At 55.1% G+C, this 20,977-nt stretch overlaps 1 protein-coding gene across 1 annotated transcript in view; it reads right to left on the bottom strand.

The window, feature by feature from the left end:
- Megf6 (multiple EGF like domains 6) overlaps positions 1-20,977 on the bottom strand; it is a 109,897-nt gene that overhangs the window by 40,709 nt on the left and 48,211 nt on the right. The window contains exon 4 of the mRNA XM_008852662.3: positions 12,364-12,486. Coding sequence (XP_008850884.1) covers positions 12,364-12,486 — 123 coding nt within the window. The remainder of the gene's footprint in view (positions 1-12,363; positions 12,487-20,977) is intronic.

A 20,977-nucleotide genomic window follows, 5' to 3' on the forward strand; every position in this document is an offset into this window, starting at 1 on the left:
ATTATTTTATGTGTATGAATGCATTGCCTGCATGTATGTGAGTGCACCCGTGTCGTGCAGTCCTGCGTTAGTCAGAAGAGAGCATCAGATTCCCCTGGAACTGGAGTCAAGGACAGTTTAGCTGCCATGTGGGTGCTGGGAATCGAACCCGGGTCCTCTGCAAGAGGAGTCAGTGCTCTTAACCAGCTGAGCCATCTCTCCAGCCCCCAATAATTTTTTTTTAAAGAAGGGGGCAGCTGAGCTACACCTGCACGAGGAGGGCAGTGGAAACAGCAGCCACCACACAAGGAGATGCGGAGACAGGAAGGAATCTCCAACTCCGATAACGAGGTGATGAGCCAGGGCTCCCTCCACCAGCACACTTTGGGTTGAGGTCTCCATCGAGGCCCACAAAGGCGACACTAACCCCTGCTTAGGCAGAACCTATGCCTTCCAATGCAGGACCTAGAAGACCCACCTTAACCTCCCACACTGTCCTCCAAGTCTTACCCATTCAAGAAAAGGCCTTACCGCCGGGTGTGGTGGCACACACTTTAATCCCAGCACTCGAGAGGCAGAGGTAGGCGGATCTCTGTGAGTTCAAGGCCAGCCTGGTCTACACAGTGAGTTTCAGGACAGCTGAGGCTACAGGGAGACCCTGTCTCAGACAGAAAAAAAAAAAAAAGAAAAGGCCTTACCCTCTATTTCAGTTGAAAGGGGGTCTGGAGACCCCCAGTTAGCACCTGTGTGGGAAAGGCAGGTGCCAGAGTCACCCCAGTCAACCTGGGGTCACAGCCACTGTGGCTACTGAGAAAGTGAGCTAGGATATCCTAGCGGAGATTGGCACTTGGTAACATGTCAGTTACTCAGTAGGGACAGGGGAAGGTTAACCATCTCTGCACCATCAACTTCATATGGAGTAAGTGTCAGAGGCCCTATTAGCCACAGATACATTTATTCAATCGTGGATACATTGTATTAAATCTGTCTGGCCTTTTCCTTTGCGAGTCTTCAATGTGCCTAGACAAAAGTAGAGATGACCTCCGAGGTTCGCATGGGTAGATTTCATCTTCTATCTCCTGGACAGCTCTCTGTCTTTCCCATGCCCAGGCCCCAGTCACGAAACCTTTCTGGGCCTCAGTTTCCTCCTCTGTAATGAGGGTTGACAGTAACAGAACCTCCCTCCCATGGGTAAAGTGCATAGCTAAGTGTTGGTGACAGCCAACAGACACACCTGTAAGGACATTAGGAGTCTGACTCCCTAGACCCTCTAATGAGGCCAGCACCCTGAGGCTGAGCAGCAAGGCCTGTGGCAGTCAGAGCATCTAAGGGTTAATTCCTGGAGGACCTCCCTCCCCATCAGTTCTAAAGATGCCAGGGGTGATAGCCAAGCAGGCCTGAAAGGAGTCAAAGAACTCTAGCACTGGCCTGGTCCATCAGTTGCCAGGACCTCCCATCTACACACACCTGATTTCAGCCCCCCAGCCTGGGACCACTGCTGGCCTCTAATCCCACCTCCCTCTTCTACTGACTCCAGCTCCCACCCCAGCCTGAATGGGGTCATTCATTCCCTTATCCTGCATCCATCTGGCCTGGCCCAGGAACTCCGACATGACCCCGGGAGGGAGGCTGTCACCAGCACAGAATGCCACTGGTAGTTCAGGGGATACTTGAAACCACCCCACTGTCCCCACCATCTCCCATCAGTGTCACTAAGCAGATCCAGACCCAGGGCTTTGGGGTCTGGATGCTGTTTGGGAAATGCCTTTCCAATGCAAACCCGATGGGCAGCTCTGCCTGTGGAATGTCTGTGTCAGCAGCAGGGGCCACTCCCATCTCCAGCCAGCCTAGCTCCCTCCTTAAGCCAGCAGTCACTGAGCTCCTCTGCCCCGACCTTCCAAATATCATCATGACCTCCCCAAACACCACTGGGAGGCCTCCTGACTCCAGGCTGTGGGGCAGAACGGCCATTTCCTGAGTCCAGCAAGAGTTGGGAAAAGCAGAATAGGACCCCATTGATCCCTGCTCTGTGGGTCTACCCCTCAGCATCATCCTCAGACACCCCCCTTCATAGATCCCTCCCTAAGGCCTCATCCTGACCCAGCTCGGGGATCAAGCAGCTAAGCAAGAGGCAAGCAGTACCCAGGCTGCCAGGCCAAATAAGAAAGGGCTACCCTGGGCGTGGTGGCACACGCCTTTAATCCCAGCAGAGGCAGGAGGATCTCTGAGTTTGAGGCCAGCCTGGTCTACATAGCAAGGCCCAGGCCAGCTGGGGCTACAGGGAGACCTTGTCTTAAAAAGACCAAAAGAAAAAGAAAGGAAGGAAGGAGAGAGGGAGGGAGGGAGGGAGGGAGGGAGGGAAGGAAGGAAGGAAGGAAGGAAGGAAGGAAGGAAGGAAGGAAGGAAGGAAGGAAGGAAGGAAGGAAGAGAAACGGCTACACAGGAGATGAGATGTCTGCAGGTGTTGGGATTTGTCTCGCAGCACACTGGGGCTCCTGGGAGTTCAGAGCCAGACCCCAAGTGACGAAGGCACCAGGTTCTCTCTGCCCACCCAGTCCACGTGCCTATCTGACAGCTTCCCACAGGGCTGACGGGACCACCTATATGTGGCACCTGGGACTGGGCAGGAACTAAGTCCACAGAAGTCAGGGGCGAAGGCAGGGGATGAGACAGTAGTGACACTTAGCGAAAGCCCTGAGGTCCACCACCTGAGGTCCTACAGTGTCCCAGTGGGGTCAGGTGCATGGATGAGTATGCAGCGATGCTCATGATGAACAAGTATCTTCATGCACAGCGTGGGTATGCAGAGGTGGACCTCAAATAAGCTGAGAGTACAGGCAGTCCACGCAGAGGTGGACCCCACTTTCTGATGTACATGGGATGGGAGGGATGAGTGGGGCGGCACAGGCAGAGAGAACAGCATGGGCTGCCAGTAGTGCAGGGCCAGCTCCATACCAGCTGCATGTCCAGCAGCAGAGGGAACGGCCAGGAAGGAGCTTGTGACAGTTAAAGCTTTAATTGCCAACTTGACACAGCCTAGACTCATCCGGAAAGAGAGTCTCAATGACGGACTGTCTTAATGAAGTCAAGGGATGTGGGAAGACACGGCCCAATGTGGACGGCACCATCCCCTAGGCAGGGGTCCTGAACTGTCTGAGAGAAGAAACGGAGCCAATCTCAAGCGAGCGAGCACGTGCACACGCATTTCTCTCTGTTCTCAACTGTGGATGTGATGGGACCAGCTGCTTCAAGTGCCAGGCACAACTTCCCCCCAGTGATGGGCAGCTGCCTGAAGTCAGGAGCTAAGATAAACCCTTTCCCTCCCAGGTTGCTTTCTGTCAGGGTATTTCATCAGAGCAACAGAGATGAAACCAGAACAAAACTAGAACTTCCTGGAAAAGAGGAGTCAGGAGCTAAGATAAACCCTTTCCCTCCCAAGTTGCTTTCTGTCAGGGTATTTCACCAGAGCAACAGAGATGAAACCAGAACAAAACTAGAACTTCCTGGAAAAGAGGGGCTCAGTCTCTAAGCCAAAGAGCGCCCGCTTGCCCCCCAACCCCAGATGTCCATATGGCACATATACCTACTGATTACTGCTGACCCTTGACCTCCAGGGTAGGAGGTCACTCTGCAATCAGTAGCCAAATATGGTCCAACCCACCTCCCTACATAGCCTACCTTCCAGAACTTTCCTCCTACCCCCTCTCCTGCTGTGCTGTGTGGAGTTTATTTCAGGAGCAGAGCTCGCCAGGGCCCCGCCTGGCCTCAGAGCACACAGGGCCTGGCTGGGCCTCCCAGGATCCTTCTGAGTGAGCCTTCTGGTAAACCCATTACCAGCCTCTGCTCCTCACCCAGGCTGCCTTTCCTGCCCGCAGCTGTTCCTGGCAGGGCCAGGTGGAAACAGGGAGGCCCCTCTCCTTACAGATAGAGGGCCTCCTGGGAGAACCCCAAAGTAGCTCTGACCTGTGGCCTCTTACAGAGGCCAGACCAGGGGACACGAGACTCACACACAGCATCTGAGATCCCACTACCAGAGCCGTCCCAGGGAGGCACCAGTAGCACCAAGCCTGGAGCCATAGCGAGGCCAGCGTGTGCACAAGCGTATGCCTGAAATCAGCTTCTCAGCGGTTGCCTGTTAGTGAGACTCTCTTCCTATGGCTGTGTAAGGGCCAAGATTGCTGGATAAGTACCCCCCGCAACACATTTCCACCCCAGGGAGGTCAGTCGTCCCCCTGGGGTCTAGGGAGGGCAGTAACCACAAGACAAGTCCATGGACATCTGGGTCTCAGAACACTGCACTCAGAGGAGAGGAGACAAATCAGGGACAGTGACCGAGCCAGCTGCCTAGGGGACAGACCTGAGCTGGCCTTAGGAAGTGACACCTTTAGGGCTACAAGATTGGCTTGTCAGAGCACATGAGCAAGGGCAGGGTTGCCGGGCAAGGAGGCTGTCAGGTGGTGAAGTCGGGAGGCCTGGACATAGTACCTGGAGCCCAGGGCCTGGCCCATAGCATGGTAGAATGCACAAGCAGACTGCGGCCCTCCGGTCACCTCCATGGCCCTCTGGCCACTCCTGTCCTCTCCCTTGACCTGCTGGATGCTAGGGCAAGGGCTGGAAGCCAGCTCCTGCTGGGCACCTGGGGTCTAGCCAGCACTTACGTTGCCTTCAGAGGAGCCCCTCCTGTCTTGGAAGCCCCAGATATTACCAGCCCACCACACCTAGAGGAGTTTGCTTGGTCTACCAATCCCTGCCCAAGGCCACTGGCTCACATGCTGCCCTGTGATCTAAGGGACAACCTGCATCCACATGGGACTGCAGCACAGTGACCTCTGGCCTACCAGGGTTTCCCCTACTTTAGAGCATACACACCCTGTGCCCTCAAACCTCTACACTGAACCTGGGTGACGCCCAGGTCCCATGGGTCCCCTCATCATACCCTATTCACAGAAATTTCTACCTGCCCCCTCATTTCTGCTAGCTCCCCAACTCCCAGCCCCAAAACTGCTCTGCCCAGAATTGGAAAGGGTTTTAGGACTGGATTTGGGGATCTGTCTAAAGAGCTCAGCCATCCAACAGGGTGTGGGGAGGTAAGACGTCCTGAGGGAACTAGGGGTGGGGGGACTTGGGCCTGGACTCACTTCTCAGGATGCCTTGGGGAAGAGATGGGGTGTGGCTAGGAAGGTAGCCCACAGGGCCACTGGGTGACAGGTGCAGCTGTCATTCAAACCAAATGCACTGAGCACAGGAGACATGGCTGCACAGGGAGGGACAGGTTAGGAGGTTGGAGATCGGGGAGAGGCCATCAGACAAAAAGAGATTTGCCAGGGAGGGTAACAGAGGCAAAGGACAAAAATGGAGGGGAAACACCACTAAGACTGAGCTGAGCCACCTGCACTGCCCTGCCCCACCTTGGAACTGGCCATGAGGGGCAGGCCCTGCAGCCTGGCCTACACGTCCTGTCATCTGTGAGCTAGGAGGGCTGTCAGCTGGACGCTCAGGAAACACAGTGGGGGAGTTGCCCCCTGTCATTCAAGACACGGTCACTCTTTAAGGTGGCGCAGGGTCCTTGCCACCCACCAACCGCTGGTCTCCTCAAGAGGAGCCCTGGGCCACAGGGAGTAAAACCAGGGCCAGCTGAGGTCCCAGGAGAAGGGAGGGGTGCCTGGCACTTCCCTTTCCCCAGCCCAGAAAGCCCCAGGCCCAGTGGCAGAAGCTTCCAGAACCAGGCAAAACCTTGCCTGCATCATCTGTTGGTCATTTTCTCAGCCCAGGCCATTTACCCTCCCCTGGGCACTAGCCAGACAGGCCAAAATCCTCCGAATATTTTGGGACCCACCATTCCATTTCCTCGGTGCCCTTAGTCTGAGGCCTGCAGCTTCTTGTTTTCTGAGGTTGGGCTGCCCTCAAACTCCTTATGTAGCAGAGAATGATGGCTTTGAACTTCTGATCCTCCTGCCTCCCACCTCCCAAGTTCGGAGACTGCAAGTGTGCAACATCTTTAGCTTACACAGGTCTGGGGATCAAACCCAGGGCTTTGTGCATGCTAAGAGAGCACTCAACTATATCCCCATTGCCAGGACCTTGGCTTTTGAGGGTTAGAGGAACCCTGAGTCACAATGTCCTAGGCCAGGACTCAGAGACTCAAACCTGGGTCATGTCTACCTCTATCTGAGCATATGTGTCACCAGAGGCTACAGGCTGCCCATCCTGGGGCGTCCTCCAGAGAACTGCCCCAGTGTCCTTGACTTGGGGAGGGCAGGACAGGCCTTTTGTGCTGCTGCGGCTGGGCTGGCTCTAGTTATTGACTTTGAAGGCTATTCTTTTCCTGCCTTGGCTTCGACTAAGACTCCACCTGCCAGTTTGCTCCCCAAAGGCATGAGCGTGAGCCAGCAATGGAAACAAAAGCTTTCAACTCTCAGCACCTCTGATGGAGGAGGCCCCTGGCCACAGACACCTCTGGAAACACGGCCATCCCTGACGGAACACGTGTTTAGAGTGGGTTTCCTCGCCACATCCGGAGAACGCTGGACTGGGAAAACCCAGGTTCCCGTCCTGGCAGAAAGAAGGTTATGGTTCTGTGGCCAGAAGGCCAGGTTCACGCCTGGCTCCAGGACCCACAGGTGTATGGCCAGATTTTCCAGCCTGAACATCTCTCTGTAGAGCAGACCACGCTCGCTGTCACGAGATTCCTCATTTGGTAAATGATCAATAGCAGGGTTGTCTAGGCACAGCGGGAAATGTTAAGCCACGCTAGAGGTGAGGCAGAGCTGGTGAGGCCCATTCCTCATAAAAGGAACTTCCTAACATGACAGAGGGGGCCACACACTCCCGTTGAGTTCTTTTACAAAGGCACTGGTCACTCTGTAACCATTCCCCACTTAATATTACCACACTGCAGGTTAAGTCTGACATCAGCATTTATTAAGACAACAGCATTCAGAGAACGAGGCAGGTACTTGCCAAACGCCTACCATGTACCAGGCTCTGCTGACCACAGGAATGAACAAGACACATCCCTCCATACCCCTGCAGGTCTTGGGAGAAAGGAGAAGGTTCCAGATGGGGTGAGGAGCCATGCAAGCAACTGAGCACCGAAGGCGGGGCTGCTCTGGACTTCAACGAGCTCTGCCCTCCCACCACTGGAACTCTGCAGACACTGTTGCTGTTCTCTGCTTCTCTCGTTCAGCTTTTCTTTTTTTTTTTTTTTTTTTTTGGACAGGGTCTGACTGTGTAACCTTGGCTGACCTGGAACTATGTAAGGATCTTCCAGAGATCCAACTACCTAACTCCTGAGTGCTGGGATTAAAGGCGTGTGGCACCACGCCCAGCTCAGCTTTTCAACATGGATCCACTGCACTGACCCACATGGCATCTATAAGTGCCAAGCACACAGCGGGTCACTTCAGTCACTGTTCTTTCTGTCTGCTGAGGCCAGGCTACCCCAAGGGGTACAAAACCCTCAAGCACTGATATTTGGGGGAGACTCCATGGAAATACTGCTTTCTGAGGACAACATAATTACACAGCAGGTAACAGAGGGTGCAGACAGTCACCCCAGGTGCCAGACACCTGTCCTAGGTACCAGGTCAGGGGTCTGAAGTAGCATCACGGCCTCGCCTCTGGGCCAGCACAGCTGGCCTGGGTCAGCTGCCATCAGCCATTCCTAATCAGGGCTGTAATTCACTTCCCACGTTCCTTCCTCTCCCTGGGGACAGAGAGGACCTGGCGGAACTCTAAGACTGGATTAGCGGGTGTGAAGGAGAAGGGACCAGAGCCACAGTGACAGCTGAGGGCAGGCGGGACAGGCTCCCTGGGAACCCTGGTGGGGTAGCCTCCTTGGGGACTGTGACATAGTGTTCATAAAGGTCTGGAGCCCACAGGCTTCTCACAAACACTCTGATGAGGGTCCCAGCTCTACCCTGGAAGCCTCACAGTTGAGGGTCCGAAAAGGGTCGGGATCAGCAAACTGAGGCTCTCCCAGGAAAAGATGCCCACTTCCCCCAGAAAAAGGCCCGTCCAGTCCCCATCCTGGGCACCAGTGGTTGCTCCCTTTCCCAGGCCCCTTCTTTATCTCCTGGCTGGAATGGGGTCAGCTGGCTATCTCAGACAGAGTCTCACTCCAGAGTAGGAGGGCAGTGTGTAAACCTGAACTGGGGAGGACTCCCAAGCTCACACTCCTCCCATGAGATGTCCTGGCCATGAGCCTGACAGTGCTAACGTCTCAGAATGAGACAGAATTCTCCCTGGTATTATGTAACAAGGGCCTTCAGACCAATCCACCACCTTAGTGTGAGGCTTGAGCCCATTTTACAGATGGGAATGTTTTAGGGGATGAACTCTAAGCCAGAGGGCAGCAGAGGTAGGAATCAAGGTAAGAGACACTATGGCCTTCGTTTTGTCTGAACTTGCCAAGAGCCTCAGGCCCACTGTAGGGCCCGTCCCATGAGAACTTGGGTAAAGGGAGGGTGATGACCCAAGGCCAAGACTGGCTATCCATCGGTTGTGCTAGGGAGTGAGAAGCCCCTCTCTTTCCATCTGTGGTCTGCTCCTAAAGCCGGCCTGGGGACTGGCATCTGCTGGGGCGGTGCTGGCCTGGGCCTTCAGGCACTTCCTCTGTCTCCTCTTAGAAAGCCTTGGGAGCTGACCATCTCATTTGTCCTGCTTTACAGACAGAGACCGAGGTTCAGAGTGGTGGCATTTCTCAACCAAAGCCACAAGACCCAAGACAAGGCTCGGCCATCACTGACACCAGGGCTAGCCCGGGAGTGGCCTTTCCAGAGGAACTTAAGTGGAACACAAAGATGAATTCAGAGCCCTGGGTCACACAGAAAGGAGGTGTGCCAGGGCTAGGGTGATGGCTCAGCCAGTGCTTGTTTGCCATGCAGGCTTGAGGACTTGAGTTTCATTCCTAGAACCCACGTTAAAACAAAAGCTGGGTGTGGAGGTGACTTGTAATCCCAGTACTGGGGAGGGGAGGCAGAGACAGGCAAACACCTAGGGCTCACTGTTCGGCTAGCTTAGCCTACTTGGTAAGTTCCAAACCAGTAAGAGACCCTGTCTCAAAAAAAAAAAAAAAAACACACACACACACAAGTTGGGACACTAGAGAGATTGCTCAGCGGTTAAAAACACTGGTTGTTTTGGAGAAGACTCAGGTTAGAATCCCAGCACCCACATGGCAGTCAACAACCATCCATAACTCCAGTTCCAGGGGATCTGACACCCTCTTCTGACCTTGGAAGGCACTGCAGGACACATGTGCATTTACACACATGCAGGCATAACATTCATACATATAAATGAAAATAAATCCAAAACTTTAAAAAAAATGGTTTCTCCAGCTCCACTGGGAAGTATCATCCTTCCCTAATTGCACTGTTAGACCAGGCTGGCCTTGAACTCACAGAGATCCGCCTGCCTCTGCCTCTGAGTGCTGGGATTAAAGGCGTGCGCCACCACACCCAGCAAAAATTTTAATAAAATAAAATAAAAACAAGGTGGATGATGTCTAAGGAACAGCTGTTCTCTGACCTCTGCATGCACGCTCATGCACACACACACACGCACGTGTATGCATACCTACCCATATACAGACATGGGTATGCACATACAAACATACATACAACTGATAGACAAACATAGACACACACATACACCAAGGAGCTTCACTGCAGAGCCCGATAGCATGTCCACACACACACACACACACACACACCGAGGCCTGGCTCTGCCTGCTTAGAAGGACTGCCCAGGTCAGAGGTCAGGCCCCATTCATCAACATTAAGCAGCACTGGGAATCCAGCCCAGCCTGGCATATGAACCCGCCTTGGCCACCCAGCCCAGTTGAGTGGACTCAGCCCTGGCTCCAGCACAGTCTCCCAGAACATGACACACACCGGCCTGGACATGATCCCAGCTCCAGGGCCAAAGCACCTCCGGCCAGGCTCCTGTGCCAGCACTCAGTTTTACAGCATCAATTCATCATTCACAGCGGTTTCTGGGCTCACCCCGCCATCAACTCTGAGCACACCACCCCGCCATCAACTCTGAGCACACCGCCCCACGTGAGCAAGCAAAGCCATCCTTCCCTCCAGGGATGTCTTCATTTCCTACAGCCTGTGGGGGTGGTGGGACGCAGGAGCTGTGCCGCCCCACTCACTAGCCAGAGAAGACTGGGAGAAAGCACAGCAGGCTCCTGGCTCTTGGCAGAGCCCCCTCAGCCATGGGGTGACTTAGAACTCCAATTATCCCAAGCATGAGCCCTGGGGGACTGGGGCCAAGGAAGGGGCAGAAGGGGGAGAAAAGGTTCATGCTGCAGGAACACAGGGTCTGAGGCCGATCCCTGGCTGAGACAACATTCGGCCACTGACCAGACCTCGGTCATCCAGTCATGCCTGTTTCTAGCTACCTCTGCCAAACGGCAAGGACCCAATCTGTCTTTATGGACCTCGGGGAGAGACTCCAATACCTCCTAAAGGAACATGGAAGCAGGCTTGGTGCCACAGGCCTGTAATCCCAGCAACTCAGGGGTCTGAGGCAGGAGGATCACAAGTTTCAAAGACTGCCTGGGCCACAGTCTGGTGTCCATGTGGGAGGACCCTGGGGTGTCTCTATGGCTGTGATGAGTCTGTCCTGCTTGACTCCCAGTAAAGACAGCAGGTCCTCCAGACATCTGACCATTTGTGAGGGCTGCTGGACAGGCACAGACACCAGCAAGGCACAGACACTGCTGGACTAGGTCAGGCATTGGTCAGCCACATGGAGGACTGGTACTTTCTCCAGCAAGCAGACCCAGAGGAACCCTAGGAATCTGCATTGCTAAGCAGAGCCTACAGAGCCCTTAACTTGGCTTCCTGGATGCCACTGAGAAGTCAGGGTTTCAGACCCACACAGTGGAGTGAGGTGATGTTCTCAGGGCAGTAAACAGCCGCCTCAGGGCAGACTCAGCTAGGAAGTCATAGGGCTGAAGATCCTGCTTCCATCTTGATCTAGGAAGGAGCCGTGTGGGCAGAGCTGGGCAGCAGGGGGCACTTGGGGCCAGGTAAGGCCAACATTTAACTGGCTAACCCAGTTCACAGGAAGTTGTCCAGAGCCAGGCCTACACCAGGCCCCTCAGTTTGGACATCACTCCTTCCTTTCAGAGGGAGAGACCTCAGGCTTTTGACAATGAAGGAAACTGTCTGGGCCTTGTGGCCGATGGGAGCAAGTCAACTGCTGCTCAGGACACACCTATCAGTCACAGTGAGAGATTCTGGCCCACTGAGGGTCTTGGGTATTTATGCTCAACCCTGGTATCACAGTGATACCAGACTGGGGGATGGGCTGCTCCCTGGGGTTGACATTAAGCCAGTTCAAATAATGAGCTACCGCTAATGCCAGAGACCAAGTAGGGGATCTGGCGCCCAAGACTCAAATCCATGCTGGTAAAAAGCCCTGGTTGAGGGCCAGGTAGACCTGTAGACAAGACCTTGGCTGAGGGCATCTCAGGGACTGGACTGCCCAGGGAGGGGAACGCAGACACAATCCCTGAATCCCAAACTGCCCTCCTCAACAGTAAACCTTCAGCCCAAAACCTATGGCTCCCTTTAGGCTGGACATGTAAAGGTGCGGGCCTAGAGCTATCCCACAGCTGGGGCAGGACCCCCAGGTCACAGCAACATCCCCCACTTCCAGCCTCCTGCTGGCCATAAGAACATCCTAGGAAGGGGCACACAAAAATCCATTCTCCCAGAATGGATCTCCCACAGAGCAGACACACATCAGCACCTCTCCTAAGCCCTAGTCCAGCAGGCTACCCCCCACTCTTGGGTAAATGGTTTACAGCTGGACAGCCGAACGGCTGGAGATAATGCAGCGTTCAACTGAGGACATTCTAGGACACACGATGACAGCAACTGTCTGACAGGGAGAGTAGAGCTAGGCCTGCTGACCCAGGCTCATAACCCCGGCCACTGACAGCCCCAGTTACTCCAAGGGGCTCAGCTGCCCAAACCAGCCCTGGACTCAGATATCACGACAGCCAAAGAATGCAAAAAAAAGGGGCTGAGGGGCTGGGGACAGCAGGGCCTCCACCACCCTCCCCTCCTCTGTTCCGTCTGTCTCTCCAGGATCTCTTTCTGTCTGGTCCTGATTTTGCTGACAACCTGCCAGCGACACTGGGGCGGGATCACAGGGGCCTACTCAGAGCTGGCAAGCCCTTCCAGCCCCAGCCCTCACAGTCTTCCCATCAGTGAGGCTCCCATCAGTGTCCCTGAGTACCCACAGGCATGCAGCCCCTCCTTCACAGGAGACTTGACGCCCAGTCCTGGCTTGGGCCTCTCCCGGCTCCCACCACCCACAATCCCACCTGCTCATCCGTGGGGCAGAGCACCAGACAGGTCCTACCTTGGCAGGTCCTGCCATCTCCCTGCAGCTGGTGGCCAGGGGGACAGCGGCAGTAAAAGCCACCCACAGTGTTGCAGCACAGGCCCTCACAGCCCCCGTTGGCACTGGTACACTCATCCACATCTGTGGGGAAAAACGCGGGTAAGCACTAGACCATGGCTGCTCAGGGTCCACAAGGCCACAAGAGATATCAGCCAATGGGACACGAGGCCCCAAGGAAGGACACCGTGCACAGACCCAGGGTCACAGCACCAGCTCCCCACTTCCTTGGCCCAAGCACAGAAGGAAGTGGCTCCCCCAGCATCCAGTGCAACAGGTCTGCAGGATGCCATCTGAGCAGCTCAGAAGAGCGGACCTGACCCTTAGGAGCAGCCATACCCGGTGTATAAGCCCCGGAGCATCCTGTGCACTCAAGGTGGACCACCTGGTACAGCACCGGGTCTTCCAGAGAAACCAGCTTCCCTCAACTTTGAGGCTGGAGGTGCCTCATGCTCCCCTCAAGCTGTCCAGAAACTTAGCCAGTGGACTCAACACCCTGGCTCCACCATGAGAGCCTTGGTTTTCCATTATGCTCTAGTGATCAGGTGGCACCGAGTCAGGTTAGGACAGGCAGTGGGCCCTGAGCACCCAGCCAAGCCGCGGGGCCCTGCCTGCCAGGACCTGAGCCCACGGTTCCTTGTCCTCCCACCAGCTCTTGCGGGTGCAGACCATGCCAGTTGGAGCACAGGCTCCCACCTGGGGCTCCGACTTGCAAAGGGGAGCACTTCCTCAACTGCCACCTGATCCGGCCTGGGGCTGCTAGAAGGAGCAGGGCTTTAAGGGAAGATAATGGGTACCAGGACACCTCACACCCGTGTGAACTATCACAAGGTTGAAACAGCATCTAGAGCTTCTGCCCCACCTAGCCGAGGACCAGGGAGGCTAAGCCTCCTGTGCCCTAACCACTGCCGGCTAAAGGCTGTGACTCTCCCCTGTCACCTGGAGGCGGGGTCAGAGTAAGAGAGGCCCTCAACATCCTACAGGCACACATGGCCAGGCCCCTAACCCCCCTGCCAGGTGCTGCTGCTCTGCGGGACACCAGACCCTTCTAGGCTGTGCATAGGAAGTAGGTAAAATAAAAGTGTCCGTCTGGGACTCCGTCATCTTTCTGCACCTCAGCAGGGTCCCTGGAGGCCTCCAAGTTAAGCTAAGGGTCTTAGGGATATCCACAGTCCCATGAGAACAGTAGTGACCACGTGACACTGTGGCTAGCTGCCTTTAGGCAGCTGGAATGTAGCTGTCAGCTCAGCCCTGTGAAGTCAGCACTGGGAATTTCCTGGGAATTCTTGGAGAGTTATGCAGAGGCTGCCCAAGCAAAGTTCATGGCTGTGGTGCATAGGGTACCGTCTGCTGGCCTGAGGGGACAGCACAAAGGCCAGGCTGGCCATCCGGGGCGTAGAGCACAATACAGATTCTAAACCAAACCTGTCATTCAGGCCACAGGGCAGGGGGTGGAGAGGAGATGGCCTGGCAGGTGGGGGCACAGAAGGAGGTTATCTCACAATGCTACATGGGTCCTGGGCACCAGAGAAGCCACACCTAGGCCAAGGTGGGCACCAAGCATCCTGTGCACTCAAGGTGGACCACCTGGTGCAGCACCAGGCTCTGTGGTACAGAGCCTCGGGGGCTCCCCATGCCCACAGGAAAAGTCCCTCAGCTCAGCATGACAAGAAAGGTCACAGAGCCTGGTGCCCAGGATCGATACTAGCTACCCTGTCACCATAGCAGCTGCTAGTCCCCACCTCCCATCCCCACCCAGCTACCTCCACGCTGGCTACCCCGGAGTAGTTCCCTCCATCCTAGACTGCCTGAGTCCAGCTCTGGGTCCCCACAGCCCTTGTATCTGCATACATGGCAATATAATTGGCCCTCAGAGCAGGTCTTAAGGCCCACCCATCTCCAGGTTCCTGTCTCTAGTCCAGGCCCACAGGTAGTAAATGCTAAATAAACTCCATGCATAAGGACTGCCAGGGTACAGCAGCCACCCTGTACCCATCCAATCCCCTCTTGGGCTGACACAATCCTTGCCACAATCAGGAACCAGGGAAACAGGGAAGTGTGGGTAGTTCCCCACCCCCACCATTTAGCACCCTCTACTCACACAGCCAATTGGTCACTGGGGCCATAGGGAAGGGGGGGGTAGGGGTGGGAATGGCCAAGGAAGGGCCCATTCTACATTTCATATTCAAAGTTACCTGCTCAGAGGAGGCACCCCACCACCTGTGTAAACTGGCCCCCACCCTCAAGGCTTCTCCCGAGACCCTCCATAGCACCTGTGAACATGTCCTACTCATCATCTGTCCCTGGGAGTTCCATGACTTGAGTCAGAACCTGAATGAAGAAGCCCTGATGTTAATGAACAGAGTCAAGAGGCTGTGAAGTGGGCACTCACACCCACATGCTGGTCTGACAGTAAGAACGATCAGAGGTGACTCCAGAACAGAGCTTAGCACGGGTCCACTGAGCAACTGCGCTTGTGACCCTGGCTGGTACCACCCCTGATGTTGATTCTAGTGGCTGAGGATTGTTGTTTCAAGATAATACATATAACCCTCCTGGTATGCCTTTTAAAAATTCCTGGGGCATAGCTGGGCGTGGTGGTGCATGCCTTTAATCCCAGCACTTGGGAGGCAGAGGCAGGCGGATCTCTGTGAGTTCAAGGCCAGCCTGGTCTACATAGTGAGTTCCAGTACCAGGGAGACCCTGTCTCAAAAAGACAAAAAAAAAAAAAAAATCCTGGGGGACCCCTTGAATATGCCCATGGTTCACTAGGACATCCCTTACAATTCACCAGGACATCCTCCATGGTTCACCAGGGCCCTCCCCCATGGTTCACTAGAATGCAACCCTCATGGTTCACTAGGAAAACCCCACAGTTCTCTACAACAAGCCCATGGTTCACTATGACAACCCCATGCCATGGTTCACCAGGACATCTTCCAGTTCATCAGGATGACATCCCCCATGGTTCACTTTGGACAACCTCATGGTTCACTATGACACCCCCATGATTCACTAAGACAACCCACAGTTCACTAGGACATCCCTAGGATTCACTATGACAACCCCACAATTCACCACAACACCCCCACAGTTCACTAAGATACCCCCAAGGTTCACTATGACAACCCCACAATTTGATATGACATCCCCCATGGTTCACCAGGACACCTCATGGTTTGCCAGGACACTCCCATGTTTCACTATGATGCCCCCATGACTCACCAGGTTGTCCCCAAGACTCACTATGACACCCTCATGGTTCACTACGATGCCCCATGGTTCACCAGAACATCCTCTGTCATTCACCAGGATGCCCCCACAGATTCACTAGGACACCCATGTTCCCATTTGCAAAGCTGGCTGTTCCCATACCAATGTCAGTCCTTGGAGAATCTCCCTAACGGTTACTTAGTTCACAGTGGGAAGGGAAAGGGGTCAGTCACGAGGGGCCACACACTGCCAGACTCTAGTTAGTCGCATGAAAAGTCGACATGAGACAAACCACGAAGGCAGAAATCAGGTGATGTTAAGTGAGGGGCTCTACAAGGCGCTGATGGCGCTCTGGGATCAGCGGCGAAGGGCATACAGTACAGGAACATGCCAGACTGGAGCCTGGGCCCGAAGAATTCGTTTTCGTAATGCAAACTTTAAATTTAAACCAAAAAAGACAGTAATCTTCGAACTGTATGTGCCCACTGCTCCAGGGCTTTTGATACCAAGGGAAGCGTGGGGCTTGGGCCCATCTGCAGCTCTGACCCCTTCAGAGACGCCCTAGCATAGGAGCAGTTATTTGCTCCACAGATACCATGGACACTAAGCCAAGCAGCCCATGGCATCTTGGTACCCTTCCTGCCTATTCATTATCACAAGATGCTAAAGGGTATGTTGGTGGGGCTCTCAGATCAGCTACCAGGTATAGACGGGGGCCAGGATCTGAAGGTCCAGCCAAGCCAGCCTGGGCAGTTGTTTGTGAGCCTCCAAGCCCCCCAGATGTGATACAGCAAGAAAGTATCCAACATTGTGCTCTAAGAGCCAGGCCTGCGTTGTCACATGCCTGGCCAGCTCCACCAAGCAGGGCTGAGTCTCTGGCAGGTACCTCAACGGCTGAAGCCTGCCAGACCTAGGCACAGGTACTCAGTATGATCAGTTGCCAAGTGGCTCCTGTGGGAATCCGCCCCACCCCCCATGCAGAGGACAGAACATGTTTTCAAAGAGCACACAGCACAGACAAGCAGCCAGTGTCAGCCAGGGCCAGGGCAGACTCTCTGGAGAGCTGGCTGCATGCTTGGCCCACTGAGCCATCATTAATCATTTGGGGTGCAGGTTGCTACAAGTGACAGGGCTGTTAAGGGGTCTAGCAGGAGGAGCCTTTCCCCCCACCCCTCCAGAGAAGCAGCTCTAGTAAAACCCTAACAATAGGACAAGATCTGGCTCCAGGTCAGTTCACATCTTCACATCCCTCAGGCCCCAACAGCAGCTGTATAACAGTTGGACATATGGCAGACAGACTGACTTGGAATCTTCCCTTAGGGATGCTTGTCCCCAAGGTATCCAGTCTTCCTTTCCTTCCATCAAGGCTGTCAAGAGCTGGCAGCCCAGAGGGGCCTTCAGCACCACAGCCTGCCCAGGACATGCCCCTTCCCCCCCAGGGTGGGAGGCAGCCTTCACACACCATCCTGGCTCAGGGGAGCCAGATGGAAGCAGAGGCCGAAACGGGGGGGGGGGGGGGGGGGGGGGGGGGGGTGGGAGACCCTCCCTGTCCACAACCAATGGGGACATGGCCTCCTGAGTCCCCTCCCCAACGCCCAGTCACAAGCAGAGCAGGACATGAATCCAAACCTGGTTATAGTGGCACCTATGCATGTGGCCTCATCTGCTCCCCACCCCCACCCCAGGCAGATGTCCTCTCCAAGCTCTGGGATCTAAGGGAGAGAGAACAGTTCACTAGCACACCCCTAGGATTCACTCCAGAAAAGACAGAAGACCATGAAGAGATGGTGTGGGAGACTCCCCAGAGCATGGGAGCCACAACCCAGGACCAGCTTGATGGGCAGGCGATCTGCCTTGCTCATCCGGCTCCACTCCCCACTTTAACCCAAGGTGCTGTACACCCTCAAGCCAGGCACTATCTAACAGTCCCTGACCCTGACCAGCAGAGCCGCTGTTCTCCCAAGGCCCAGTCAGTGGATGGAGCAGAGGCCCAAGTCCTCTCCAAGCTCAGGCTTGGCCCAGTGACGACCAGCCAACGCCCATCTAGCTGGTACACTCGAATAATCGACAGAGACTTTGGGTAAAAAGCAGAAGTCTCTTTCAAGAGTACAGTGGCAGTCCTGGCCTCCTGCCTGACCCCCAGGGCCTTGAGAACAGGCTGGTGGGTCACCTGTCCTCCCACCTTGAACTAGAGACCCCTAGCCCATAGGATCTTCCTGCCTAGGACCTAGGCCTGTCTCTGCTCCTCTTACGCAGACCTGGTGACCTGGTGACCCCCACAACAGTACCCCATCAGTAGTACTTCCTTCTTAGAAGTCTTTGGAAAGAAGCAGAAAGAGGAGGGTTCAGCCAAGGCACCCCTACCTCAGCCTGTGAGGAAGAAAAGCTTCCTAGGCTAGGGGGCCTTACTCTAGCAAGACACCCAGAGGGGCTGCCCACACCCACTGGGTAGGGGAGACAGTCAGAGTCTCGACTTGTGGGCCTGTGGGGACAGTTATGCCTGAGCCTGTCTGTCTATCTGAGGCCTCAGAATGTCTGTCAGGAGCCAGGATTTATGAGGCCCTGCCTGCCTTAGGCCAAGAATCCCCCCTTCCTATAGCCAGGTGTCACCCAGACAGGCCAGGGCTGCTCCCTGAATCTCAGCCAAGAGCTGACAAAAACCAGCTGGACTAGAGTCAGCTGCCCAGGGCTCCAGAGGAGAAGCAAGGGGCTGCTGGTACAGGGGCTTCACAAAGAGCTCTGAGCCTGGGGGCCCTGGAAGGCTAGAGGGATGGGCAGAGTCTCACTCTGCTGAGCGAGGCTGTGAGACAAGGGATTTCGGGACATCCCCCCAGCTAACACTCCAGGAGGCTCCAACCTGGGCAGGATTCATGGCCGGGACTCCTGTCTACCTCCCCAGGAATGTTCTACCCCAGGAATGTTCTGCCTCAGAGCCTGGATGGGCCCCTCCTTCCCTCAGGGGGCAGTGGGACAATTGGGAATCTCTGCATGAGCTTGCTCTGCAGGGCTGACATGCCCGCTCAGCACCCCATGTTGAACAAGCTCAGGGGTGCTGCTCGGGTGGGGCTGAGCTCCCTCACTCCTCCCTCCCGACTCCTGTGCCCACGAAGCCTCCACTGCCTCCCTTCCTGTGCACCCTGCCAAATGCTAGGGCAGGCGTCCGTCTCCAGGGACAGGTAAACTGAGGCCTCTTTGGGAAGACAGTGGGGGATCTGTGCCAGCCTTAGGGACACAGGAAGCCATGCTGACAGTGTGCAGTGCTGGGCTGGCAATACGTCTGCTCAGCTAGTATCAAGACAGGGCAGCTCTCAGCAGTGGCTTGCTGGGAGAGACAGGACATCAAAAGATCAGGTAGGGTCCAGGAAGGAGTCAGGACCCAGTTCTGCTGGTACGGACAGAAAGTACAACCCATGAGTACGGCTCATGGGTGCCTGGTAAAAGTCAGCAAGCGGAACTGAGGTCCAGGGTAAATTCACCTGAGGCCTGGTGGGGGCTTCAGGTGTCCTGGGATTAGAGGGGTGGCTGAACCAGTTCCTGTGGCTGTTGTCACAAAGTACCACAGACCAGTCATAAACCACTAACCTGTTCTCCTTGGAATCTGAAGGCCAAAGGGTTTACACCCTGTCACTGGGCAGAAACCAGGGCATGCAGTTAGGTGAGGTGGTACACACCTTTAATCCCAGTACTCTGGAGGCAGAGGCAGGCAAATCTCTGTAAATTGGAGGCCAGCCTGGTCTAGAGAGTTCCAGGCAAACCAGGGTACAGTGAGACCATATCTCAAAAAGGAAGGAAGAGAGGAGGAAATAAGTCAGGGCATGTGTAGGGGCTGTGGTGACCCTGCTCCATCCAGTCTTTGGCAAATCCTCCCACGCACACCCCACATCACTCCAACCTCTGCCTCCAGGGCCGCATCACTTCCCTCTATGCCAAATCTCCATCCCTCCAATGAAGACCCTGTCATTCACAGCAACAGCCAGGGACCCTGGGATTAAGGGAGGGACCATCTCACTGGCTGGGGGGCACTGGTCTATGCCACTTGGCTTTTTCAAGCTCCCTCAGAGCAGAGTCAGGAAAGGCAGACCCCATCCCTTCTAGGCCTCTCTGACCCTGGAGCTTAGCTACGGCCTCCCCTTCTGGGGGACCAAGGCCCATTTCTCAGCACTAAAAGGCCTACCTGAGAGACCAGCGGAGACCCAGAAACGAAACATCCCACCTGCGCAGCCCCCTCCATGGCATAGGCACCAAGCCACCACTCAAAATATTCTCCAGCTCTTCCCAGGACTTCAGGAAATGGCCGACAGGCAAAGGGCACCACTACAGTGCCCTGGAGCCAAGATCAGCTCTCTTCATCAAGGACAGAGCTGGCCTGGGCCCAAGGTCCCGGGACACCCCAACACCCATACACACCAGACCCAAGTGCCCTCCCGCAACCTGGACACATCACCCCAGGTGTGGCACGTCAATGCCAAGGAGACTTAAGGAAGCCCCCCTCCTCATCTCACTCTACCTCAGCCGGAAGTCAGGTGACTAAAAGCTGGGCAGGGGTCCTAAGGTACAAGTTCTGGGCTGGCTTGATCTCCAAGCTACTGGGGGCCATGGTAATCCCCAAGCCTCTGTGATTCTTCATTTTCTCACCTCAGAGCCAGGAGCGCACAGCAGAACGACCCAAAGAGTGTGCTTAATCCACATGGTCCAAAGTCAAGAGCCCGGGGGCTGGAGAACTGGCTCAGAGCTTAAGAGCATTGGCTGCTCTTGCAGAGGACCCAGGTTTGGATCCCAGCACCCACATGGTGGCTAACAACTATCTGTGACTCTAGTTCCAGAGGATCTGACACCCCCTTCTGGCCCTCCAAGGGCACTGTACACAGGTAGTATACTTATATACATGCAGGCAAAGCACTCACACACATAAAATAAAAATAAAAAGTCATTTAGCTGGGCATGGTAGCACATGCCTTCAATTCCAGCACTTGGGAGGCAGAGTTAGACAGATCTCTGTGAGTTCCCGGCCAGCCTGGTCTACATAGGGAGTTCCTGGCCAGCCAGTGCTGCATATTAAGAACCTGTCTCCAAAACAAAACATAAGCAGGAGGATGGCACAGACCCAGGGCCCAGGCCAAGTCAGCTGGAACTGTAATCCCACGGTCATCCATGGCTGCGGAGAGTTCTGGGAGCTGGGATGGGCCCCGGGCACTGAGTTCCCTAGGAAAACGCTAGAACCCCACAGGGCTAAGCAGAGCCTTTCTCCACACTCTGGATCCCAAGTCAGACACCTGCCTTGGCTTGTACCACCATTTTTCCTGAGTCCCTGCCAAGGCTGAGCTGCATGGCTCCCAGAGAAGAGGTATGCTAGGCGGGGCAG

This window comes from Nannospalax galili, unplaced genomic scaffold (genome assembly GCF_000622305.1).
Source record: "Nannospalax galili isolate Female #2095 unplaced genomic scaffold, S.galili_v1.0 scaffold806, whole genome shotgun sequence".
Taxonomy (NCBI): Eukaryota; Metazoa; Chordata; class Mammalia; order Rodentia; family Spalacidae; genus Nannospalax; species Nannospalax galili.